Here is a 12,034-nt window from a genome sequence, read left to right on the forward strand (position 1 = left end):
TTCAGCACAAACACAATGCATATAAAATCATAAGAATCTAAAATACTTTGCAATCATACCTGGCTGGGGTTCATCTGAGAGTGAGCATTGATTAAAGAGGAAAGAAAGAAAGGACAGTAATTAGGATTACATGCCAATCACAGAATTTTAATCACAGCAAACACAAATACCCAGGCCTCATTTGTTTTTGTGGCAAGTTCTGATTGAAATTAGAAAATATTAAAGTTAGAAAAACTTATGAGCAAATTACCAACAGAACCAAATTTAATTTGACAATCTAATGGCCTTATTTAGTCTTATTTTTTTAAACAATGATATAAAAAAAAAAAGTAAAAACACAGAAGAACAAGGAGCAAAGAATTTAATGAGAAATATCCAGTGATGATTTATTTGAATCATGATGGTTATCCCTACACAGATTTGAACTCAGAGAGGAACTGAAACCCCTTCCTTAAAAGCTACATGGTATCTATGACAATGGTGTTGCACAGCAGGCCAATGGTCAAAATGAATTTATGGCCAGTAACCTGTGGTCAGGAAACTTACTGCAAAGCGGGGACTCATCTGTCCCATTGGGGCAGTCAGAGACGCCATCACATACTGCACTCAGATTCACACAGATGCTATAGCCAGGGCAGTGCCACTGCCAACTGGGGCAGTAAAAGGCCTGAGTAGGGCAGTCCTTCTCATCACTCATATCCCTGCAGTCATTGTCCCCATCACAAAGCCACTCTCTGAGGATGCAGTTTCCATTGTCACAAAGGAAATGAGATGGAGAGCAGGTCTTGAGCACACAGCCATTGTGCTCATCAGAACCATGGATGCAGTCTGGGTGCCCGTCACACTCCCAGCTCCCTGGGATGCAGAGACCATCTGCTTGGCACTGAAATTCATCTGGGTGGCACATACCAGGAGGCCTGGTTTCTAAGAGAAAAGCATGGGGAAAATGGGTTTGTGAATGCAATTTATAATCCCTTTTAAGTAATTCCTATATTCGGAGAAAACTATTTTGGATCAATTATAGGTTTATAATAATGACAATGACAAAATAAATATTAAAATCTAAAGTGATATATATAGAGCGTTCTCCAACATTGTTGTAGACAGAAATCTATGTGTCTGATTAGTGAAACTGACAACAAACGAAGAACAGGATGCACAACTCTTAAATAGAAGGTAAATCCAAGTCAAAAGAACATATTGTTTCCTGAATTTCTAATGTTCATTCAGTTACAGATTAAATACTAAAATGTATCTCCTCTTTATTAAAGAATCACCAGGGCACTTCAATAGAGCTTAAGTAGCTACAGTTACTTTGAATTCCATATGTTTAATATGATATACATTTAGATGGAACCACTGAAAGCAGCACACACTAAATAAACAAAAGGCGACAGTAAGTCCTTAATTCTTTGCAAACTTTCCACTAGTGATCAAGCAATCTTTGAGAAATAGATTAAAACTCTATTTCATAAGAGTAACCTTAAATTCTCTCCCATAGACATCATAAGGCAATGGCAAGTCACTGGCAATTGGAGGTTTAACCTCAGATCATCACAGGGGAAGTCTATGCTTTCAATGTGAAATCGGTGATTAAGAATTTCTGGGTGTGGTACACATCTATAAAGTATGTAAGCACTTTGTTTAACTTTTCTTTTTATCCACAGATTTAAGCACTTCTTTGCAGAGTGGGGAGGAGAATTAATAGAAACATACTTTTTATGGTCTAAAATATCATTATTCAAATAAATGACTCTCTGATTGACAATTTTTTACAAGTCTAAAATCCATTTAACACAAAAAGTGGGCAATAACATCTTCTGTCTATTATAGGTTTCCAGCTTGTGGAGATTATGGGTCTATCAGATTTATATTCCACGAAGTCCTCTTTGAATCCTCAGACTAGAAAGAATGTCTTTTCTCTGAGCCTCCATAGAATTTTATCTGTACCATTTCTAAGGCCTTTGTAATTGTCCACCTTGCTTTAATCATCTCTTACTTTACTTTCTATAATTTCTCTCACCAGACTCTAAGGACAAAGACCATTTATAATATCTTAGTAGATATTCAACAAATAATAGCTGAAAGAATGAATTCATTAGAGTCAATATCTTAATACTGGCTCCATATTGTGATTTGACCTCCTTATTGAGATTTAAAAGAAACCATTAAAATACCTATATATATGCTAAGTATCAAAAATTTTAAACCCTAATTTGGAATGTTCTAGGAAAAATTAATAGTGAGAACAAAAATATCTAAGAAATATTTAACCTACCTAAGAAACTATTTGAAAGTGCCCATCTATACAACCACTTGACTCACAACTCATAAAACATTATTTGATGATGCCTCATAACTTTATTATATGCTCAATATTGCATTCCTTTGATAATACTTTGTAATTCTGCCTTCCCTCCAGTTTGTCTGCATTAGAGAAATCTGTGGTAATATCAGTGCTGGTTAAATGAAGCAATTTTTTCAACTGAAACATGCTGACTACATGGTACTTACGACAATCCTTCTCATCAGAGTGGTCATTGCAGTCAAAAACACCATCACAATGATACATGTTGCTGATGCACTTATCTTCACTGGCACATTTGAATTGAGAAGCAGTGCAATTAATTACTGAGAATGAAAGAAGAAAACATTAGAAACGAGCTCAAGGAGAAAGATTAAACATTGAGATTTCTTCTAAACATCATGAATGAAAATAAAGCGATCCACTTACCACAACCATTTTCATCAGATCCATCAACACAGTCCTTGTCCCCATCGCAAACATAAAATACGTCAATACACCGATGGTCAGCGCAATGAAACTGACTAGGTAGGCATGTGGCTGTAAAGTCTAATGTCAAACAAAAACAAAACCAAATAACAGTTTATTGCTTGTTCAATGTGTACCAGAGCCAAACTGAAAAACACTAAGGAGATAGATAAGTTATCTCAATGGTACACGTTTCCAAAATTTCTTCAAATCAGCCACTCGCTAGAGTCAGCCAAGCAAGATCATTCCAAATTAGAACACTTTTTGGAAACAGGAATAAAAAGATCACGGTCAGAGTCTGAAATCATGATTATACCTTTAAAAAACAGACCACACTTAGAAAGTGAGTATTATGGACTTGGGCTGGATTATACTTCATGAGTACAATTAAGCCCATGACTCTACACCGAAGCTAAGTAGTGGAGCCTAAACAGAGGGCATGATCAGCATGACCCATATGCCTAGTAGCAACAGTGTATAGACAGATCATGATAACTGGATTTAATCCAAAGTCTAAGCATAACAATTCTAAAAACTGAAGTCCTACTTTGCTGAGGAGACACGGTCTTAGAATCAGATGTGCTGGCTGCCCCAATCCACAAAATGAAGTTGTATTAGTTGCTCAGAGAATGTAAATGCTAGGAAGGGTATTAAAGCTGATCTCTTCCAGGAGGAAAGTAACTTTCCTAGTCTTGCAACCAAGACTAGAACTTTGCTTCACCTTAAATTATTATGGCAGCCATGAAAACAAACAACAATCTAAGGTAAATTATAACTGGCAAGATGAAAAGCAGGTAGGTAGTTTAATGAAAATTTAAGTGCTCTGTGCCTCTTTATTCTACTGCATTTTTGCCTGTATCAAATGAAAAAGAAAAACCAATAGCCAAATGTGTGGATATGTTTATATGACTTAGGAAAAAAATTATTTTAAATATCTGAAGTTAGTTGAGAGACAGTCCTCATTTTGCTTCCATAGAACTCAATATGTAGGATTCTGTGCTCCCATGTCTTTGCTCTTATAGCCTATTGAGACGAGGATTGACAGAATAGAAGCAGCTAAGATACAAAGCAAATGTGTGACCCTTAGAGGAAAGCACGCAAGGTCTACTGATTGTTCAAATCTACTTATTAGGCTGACCAACCAAAATATATCAGTTCAAAACTTACTGCAGTGCTTTTCATCGGATCCATCCCCACAATCATTATCTGTGTCACAGAGCCAGTTCCTTGAGATACACTGGTTGTTATCACAGGTAAAGGAAGATGCAGGACAGGAAGTGGGTGTACGGGTGGGGCAATTCTGCTCATCACTGCCATCCACACAGTCATTGTGCTTGTCACAGCGCCAGTGTGCAGGGATGCACTCTCCTCCATGGCTACACGTGAAAGCTGAAGGTGCACAGGAATTATCTACAACAGAAACAAATTGCCATGAAGATTTGTTTTCACAGCCTTTTAAATGAGTTCTTACCTTGTAAAGGCTCAGTTCCTCTCTTTAAGCAATTGTCATATACCAGGCACTTTTTTTCTTTCTTAATCCTCACAAGAATACTGTGAGGTACATATAAATATCTGCATTTTACAAACGAGGAAACTGAAGCTTTGAGAGGTTTAGGAATCTGCCCAGGATTCAAGCTTTGGTTGGTGTGACTCTGAGGCCCAGCCTTTCCTTTTAAGCTATCCTTCCTCCAACAACAAATTCAAACTTGGTCTATAGGAATCTTGAAAATGTGTCATTTGAAAATGCAAATTAATAAAATACTTGTGTAAAAATCAGCACTTTCAGAAAGAGTAAGATAATACACAAAAGGAAAAAAATTAGAAATTTCAGGAAAATGTACAAGTGTGGACTTTTATTTTCAAATCTGTCATCCTTCCTTTTCTCCAAAAAGGTAGTTTATTGTTACTATTAATCTTATCTTGATAGAGATTTCTGAGATTTCAACTGTTCTCTTTTTTTTAATGGAATAATTTTGTCTTGGCAATACCATTTATTAGGCTCTAAAATTTATAGACTGGATTGCCATTGAAAGAAGAATATAAAGATTAACACCATCATTTCACCCCTAATTCATTTTATACCAAAGCAGGGAGAGAATATAGCCTACGAGATTTTCAAAAGCTATTATTGCAAATACTTATTCTGTGATACTATTCTCTCTAAAGATTATATCCACTTTATTTGGATATAATCCAAATACTAAAGATTATATCCACTTTATTTTGATTTAACTTTTTGAAGAGCCTGACAAGATGTAATGATTCTGCTTTCGTCCAAACAGTCAATGTCAAAAAGAAATTTTATTGAGGATAGTCCAAATCAATGCTAGGAATCATTTGTAACACTATCTATGAATATTGTCGTGCTTCCTAAAGAGCCTTTGGAGTACACATTAAAAATATAAAATTTTAAAAGATGTATTTTCCCGTAGAGATAACCCAAACTTTATTTTTAAAGCCCACCTCACTCTGTTCATGGAAGTAGCTTCATTGTATAAGCCACTTACTAAATGTGCCACATAGATGCTCATCGCTGTTATCACGACAGTCATCAATTCCATCGCACTGATAGTAACTAGGCACACATCTGCCGTTGTTACAGGGGAAAGAAAAAGAGCCACACTGCTTCAACGGTGGTTCGCGAGACGGGTCTTCTAGGCATGTCAAGTGATTCGAAGTCAGGCTCATTCCATAGGGGCAACCACACACCCGCTGGAAATTTGGCACTGGGAAGCAGAAGTGGCTGCAGTCGCCATTCGGATGGGTGGGTCGATTACAATAGTTAGAACCTGAAAAAGCAATGCCCTGAAATAGTGAGTTAATCACATTCCCTTCACAAGTGTGGTTTGTGAAGGAAAACAAATGGGAAAGGACATTTTTTAGAGCCCATATGAAAAAGTAACTTCCTCTTAGAAATCGATATGCCAAATACAACATTCAATATAAATACAGAGAAGTCCAAAATGTGTTTTTTCCAGCAATACTTTGAGAGTTAGCAGAGTTGAACAGAGATTTTTAAGTCTTACAGCTATTAAACTATCTGGGTGACAGGTATATAAAACTATCAGGAACTATTCAATAATCAGTACTAAAAGAGAAAAAGGAGCCACCATATTAAATAAGTATATCCATATAAAAGAGCCTGGCAGCCTCACTCACCAGTTTGAATACTGTCATCATATGATTTTACATGCATTATATTACTGATGCCACTTCGGATAACTGTCATGTCTCCACCATCCGTTTTCCTGACTCGAACAATAGCATCCAGTCTCCAGTCAGTAAAAAATACATAGTCTAAGAAGAAACATAGGGGATTAGTATTTTTGTCACAGCTCACTTATAAATCACTTGAAAAAAAGCAATAGTTTTCTAATGCTTCTCCCATAAATATCTGTAATATGTTCCTGTAATCATTTTCCATGACTTGTTACTGTTTAGAAATGAGCTTATATATTTAATAATACTAGGGTTCATGTTCAGACAAGTGTGTATGGAGTATTGTGATGGAATTTAATAGCAATTAGGTTTAGACTTCCATGGGTAAAAATAAAAATTAAAAAGCCTCAGTATTATTCTACTGTGCATTAAATGGTGACTCATAAAACTGAGTTCTTATCCCAACTAAAGCACTAACCTGATGAGTGCTCTTAGGCAAATATTGAAAGTGTAGGGGTTCATTTTTCTCGGAAAGTTAAGGAATTAGACTAAATTGTGTATCAGCTCCCTTCCAGGTCAAACATTCCATATCCCATTTCTTAATGAGAATATTTTTTAAAATTTTTACACTCTATTTTAATAAGAAGTTGTTGAGAAAGAAAAGTATAAATCTAGTCCAGATAGGGGCTTTTAGTATATATTTGGAGGGTCAATAAAATTATCCACAGAAGGGTGCCTATACCTACAACCAAGAAGCTTAAAATAGTAAGATACAGGTAATATAAGATCCTAAACATTTTTAATCATGTTCACTTTCTTTCTACTAGCTACTGAAGCAAGGAAGTAAACATATATTTCAACAGTTTCTAAAAGAAAGAGTTAAATCAAAGGGGATTTTCTCTTTAACAACAGCTTACCTAACTAAAACTTCCAACTAACTGAAAAATGACTAAGGTGTCAAAATTTTTATCATTAGACTAATTTTCCTTATATATGGTCTAATCAATGGCGAATCAGTCACTGGACTCACTAAATATTATCTAGATTGACTGGCAATCTCAGTCCAACCACTCATGAAGATATCTTACTATATATAATTAAGTAGACAAGGAGTTCAATAAACCTTTTAGTCCTGTGTGGTGTGACAGTAAAGCAAATCTAGCCTTTGTTTTTAAGTTGCATAATTTCCATGGTGTTGCACAATAAAAGAAATTTCCATTAAGAAATTCACAATGAAAGATAGCGTTGGAATAAAGTATTATTACTATTATTATCATCATCATCATCATCATCATCATTATTATTATGGGAATGTTGTATTGTTCTCATTGGTATGAACTCAAATGTTTTTCATACTGATAAAACCAAAAGGTACTGAAACTGTTTTTTTATTCAATCCCAAAACATTCCATCAAAGAGCAGAGAAAATTTAACATTCTTATAATGTTCCCATGTGACAACAAATAGTATGTGTCTGACATCATTAATGAAAAGGGAGTGAGTGAATGCATGAATATAACTGACTCATCAAAAATCTCATAAAAGCATTTTAAAAATATTTTTAAATACCATGCACTCCTCCACAGATAAACAGACAGAAGATGGAATATGCAGTATACTTACTAACTAGTCATTCCATGCCATATGTGTGTGAGAAATTCTTTATAGTCAGTGTCTAGTTTTTTTTAAAGCACTGTGCTAATTATTCAGAGTAAGAAGTTTCCAACAAGGAAACAACTAACATATGAGTAGGGCCTTTGGTGGATCACAAAACGGCACCCCTCTGACTGGGCTAATCGTGGTTTGTCGATCAGAATCGAGGTGGATTTTAGTCTCTCCTCATTCTCTTGGCCTGGCACTTGAAGCTATACAATCGTTCACAGAAACCCTGTTTTAGAGACTAGACAGACCACCTGTTTCATGCTGTCATGCTACATTCGTATTCCCAGCAACTCAATTCACAGCAGCATGCCTGTACTCAAGAGGGGAGTTGAGAGAAGGAAATCCAATACATCAGTGTGATCAGTGTTGTTGTAGTTTCCCAGAATTCCATGCTCCCAGCAATTACTAGTAGCATTAAATTATTTGAAAGGGTTGATATAAAAAAAAGCAACAATATCTTGCTATTTTTCATAAGCTATATTCTAACATTTCTGTATAATAAAGATGATGTCAGTTACCCAACATTGTGACTAAAAAGCTTCAATCATTCAGTGAGTATACAGTTGACAAATATGTGTTAACAGTCTTTTCACAAGGATTCCAAAAATGTTCTTGCAAACATCAAAAACAAAATGCTACAATAGTTACTACAAACAGCTATTGCGGTTTTATTCTTGAAAATGATGAAGGCAGTAACTTACTATTTCTTTGTATAATATTTATATAAGATTACCTGGTATGTTAAATTATATAATATGTGTAACCTACAAAGTGCTATACCCAGAAGTTATCAATATTATTATCTAAAAGTATCTAAAACAAAAAATATACTCTAAAAATGAAATATGGAAATGTTTTATCCATACATAATAGAACTGTTTTAATTTTTATATTCTAAAATGAAATTTATCAGAATTGTGAAATTGCCAAATGAAGATGAGTCTACTGTTACAACTTAGAAAGAAAAAAACAAAACAAAACAAAACAAAAAAAGAACACACGTTTATTCCTTCGAAACATACCTTGAAAAACGGTAAGTCCAAATGGATGTGTCATCTGCTGTATATGGCCCAGGGCTCTCCTATCTAAACCATCAAAGGTGCTGTGCTCAATTTTATCAAATAAGGCATCTACCCAGTACAATCGTAAAGCACTAAAATAATAAAATACTTAGTTATTTGCTATCCAGAAACTAGCAAAATATCCTTTACTTGAGGACATTCAAAAACAGTGTTCAGTTGACACATTTATTAAAGTTTCTGAAACTCAAATTACACTCATTAAAAATTTAATAGTTTTGTGTCCCCCAGAAAGATACAACTACTTTCATAAGGTGATTTTCAATTAAATGCCTTAGAAAACTAGAAATGCTATCTTCAAGTTAGAAATTTTATTTTTCTCCTTGTTAAATCAACAAGAAAAGTATTGGTAGTTAAGCCATGTTTAAAAGGTTAAATACATTTCTTCCTTTTTTTCTCCTATAAACAACTTTGGCATTTCACGTCTGTAAGCTTATTTACCCTGTTACCTTTTCCTATATTCCTAAACAGATCAAATTTTTGAGAACAATATCTTATACTTCAAAAAGTCTTCCAGAGTAAATGTAGACAAATATACATTTATTGATTGACATCAAAGATTTCTTAGCCTTCTAATGGGGCTTGGGTCTTGTCTCCTCCATACTGATCTTCCACAAGATCTTAACATTCTGCTTCCTCCAGCAATATCCTCTGAATATTCATGAACGCATTAGTTTTTGTCTCAGCAAAAGCTAGCTAACTGTGTTTGTGTTTTTTTATGTTCTTATATCATTCTACATCCTTCTCCCATCACCAGTCAGTGATATAAAAATACCTGAGGGCAAGTAGTACCAGTTTCCTCACTCCATCATATATCCACATACTGTCTCATTCATGTTCCTCTGTAAGTGAGAACTCAGTAATTCGGGATGATTCCTACTTACCCCCAATCAATGGCCAACCCATTGGGCCATCCAAGAGTAGTATTTACTATAGGCAAAAGGTTAGATCCATCACCCCATGCTCTCATAATTTTAGCAGGACGGAACCAATCAGTGAAAAATATATATCTAGAAAAAGAGGTAATAAGGAAAAGATGTTAACACTGGGACAAACTGCATGACTTACAGAGATTTAGCACAAACACAGATTCTCCAGAGACTTGCTGCAAATAATTTCATTTTCTGTATATGCTGCTGGGCTTATATAGAGGGGAAAAAAAATCTGCTCATTAAGCAGACTCAGTGTACAACTGCTCTAATTCTTAATTAAAAATTCAGTTTTCAACATATAACCAAAGTCACAAATACAAATGGCATTAAAATGGACATCCAGAGCAGAGAACTTCTGTGTAGACCTAGCACCCAAAACTATTGTCACCAAGTAAACTCTTTAAAAAGACATAATTCGGGTTACATTTTAAATACTCCACGTTGTTCAAGTAAAACAATAAAGTACGAACAAGAAAACAGATTTTAATCTCTCTTTCTCTCTAGAATAAATATCCAAGATGCACTAGATCTCTCTTCAGTCATCTTCCACATGGAACTGATTAATTTGCAGAAAAGCACTTCATACCTGACCCATCCAAATCAACGAACTCTTAAACAATATCTTACCAAGGTATCCTTTTTAATTCTGAGGAGTGGCAAAAAGATAAGTCTAGGGTGACAAAAACAAAAACTTTTCTCTTTTATATGAGCCTTAGGACTAAAATTAGTCTTCTCCAAAACATAACTTTCTAAAATGTGACTTCATATTATTTTAAATGAAGGAGTCGTCAAAAAAGCAATTTAATGGCTTTTCAAAATCAAATGCCAAGGATTTAGTGTAACAAAAATGCGCTAGAAAATCAACTGTTTAATCTCTACAGGGCAATAAAATTTATCAATAACAGTTTTAAAATGTTTCTTATATTTATTTCACAAGGAGAAAATTAAAATATAAAATCAACACTCTAGAGACAGCATACAGAGTTGTCAGACACACAAGCTTTCTAGTCAAACAGACCTGGAATTGACTAATTGTTTCTTACAAATTGTGAGTCCTCAGGCTAGTTACTTTATCTCTGAGCCTCAGATCCACTATCTCTAATACCAATATTATATATATTTACCTCACAAACTAGTTTTGGATTAGACAAGATTACATATGTAAAGTGCTTACTATGTGTCCTCCTGAATCAGGCTTTAGTAAATTAGTCGTCTTTTTTTTTTTTCTTAAATTATTCCATTCAAATGCAACTACCTAGCTCAGATTTGTTCTAAACAAACATATTAGCTATTAAACATACTTAAATAAGAAAGGTAAGAACCTAAACAGAAGAGTGTGAACTGTTCCGTCTTTTCTTGTCTGACGCCACCAATCATGGAAGGGTTAAATGTGAAACTTTGTCTGTGGTCTGAAAGAGTTTTTATTCTCAAAACTACGAAATGATTAAGCAAGTTTTACTAACCTTTCTATCAATACATTAAAGCTGGGAAAGAATTTGAGCCTTTCCCGATAATTCTGCTACATATTCATTCCTTCCCTAATGAATCTGTATCAGCTTGCTTGATCCTCTACAATTGCGAAAAAAAACACAGTTCAGTGAAGACTGGGAAAGCCGAAACCGAGAAATTTTTTTGCAGGAGGTAAAGCGATTACATAAGCTTATGCTAAAGGGATAAAATTTAAGGTGATTTCAATTAATATAGTTCAATCTTATATTTGCCGGATCCCTATGGCATCACTTTTCAATAACTTTAAAAGATATACAGTTTCACGCTCTCGGGAAAACATAAACGCACTTACCCAGCAATAGGATGAACTACGATTGATCGTGGGTTATTTAAATTCTGGACTATTTCGCGTCTCGATTTATCAGCTAGCCTCATGACACTGACACTCCTGTAAGAAATGTCTGTCCAGTAGAGATTCTTTGAAATCCAGTCAAAAGTCAAACTTTCAACACTTTCCGCTCTGTTAGCTGTGAGAATTTCTCTTTCTGTAAGTTAAAATATGGACATAGTTTAAACCAAGCATATTAAAATATGGTTTAAACTAAGCATATATTTTCTGCATATTTAAATTTGTGTCAGAGTTAAAGCATATTTCAGTAACATGTGAAATTTTTTTTAAATCGTAAACTGCTATGCAACAACACAAGATAAACCTAGAATCATCCTCAAAAGTTTAAATCTCAAAGAATAGATGTGATTCTGATAAACAGAACGAGGAATGGTATGGCCTGGATTTACTCCCTTGTTCAATCTCCCAGCAAAAAATTTCTCATTGCAGAACATCTGAAGACGAGATACCTGAGTTCACATACTCACAAACACCACCCACAGACGGCTCTGATAAACTGACACTGCCAGGTACGACTGGGGGATATCTCTGAGGTATGACAGCCCAACCCTCTCATCAACAGTCTTTCATA

The 12,034-nt window shown here is 34.8% G+C and overlaps 1 protein-coding gene across 1 annotated transcript in view; it reads right to left on the minus strand.

Annotated features, from left to right (window-relative positions):
- Window positions 1–12,034, minus strand: part of LRP2 (LDL receptor related protein 2) — a 180,840-nt gene that overhangs the window by 93,146 nt on the left and 75,660 nt on the right. The window contains exons 17-25 of the mRNA XM_039855815.1: window positions 11,407–11,599; window positions 9,558–9,683; window positions 8,617–8,747; window positions 5,933–6,070; window positions 5,281–5,562; window positions 3,941–4,183; window positions 2,735–2,854; window positions 2,515–2,631; window positions 547–924 (exon numbers count right to left, since the gene is read on the minus strand). Coding sequence (XP_039711749.1) covers window positions 547–924; window positions 2,515–2,631; window positions 2,735–2,854; window positions 3,941–4,183; window positions 5,281–5,562; window positions 5,933–6,070; window positions 8,617–8,747; window positions 9,558–9,683; window positions 11,407–11,599 — 1,728 coding nt within the window. The remainder of the gene's footprint in view (window positions 1–546; window positions 925–2,514; window positions 2,632–2,734; window positions 2,855–3,940; window positions 4,184–5,280; window positions 5,563–5,932; window positions 6,071–8,616; window positions 8,748–9,557; window positions 9,684–11,406; window positions 11,600–12,034) is intronic.

The sequence above is a fragment of the Pteropus medius genome, unplaced genomic scaffold, assembly GCF_902729225.1.
Source record: "Pteropus medius unplaced genomic scaffold, Ma_sr-lr_union100, whole genome shotgun sequence".
In the NCBI taxonomy this organism is placed as follows: domain Eukaryota; kingdom Metazoa; phylum Chordata; class Mammalia; order Chiroptera; family Pteropodidae; genus Pteropus; species Pteropus medius.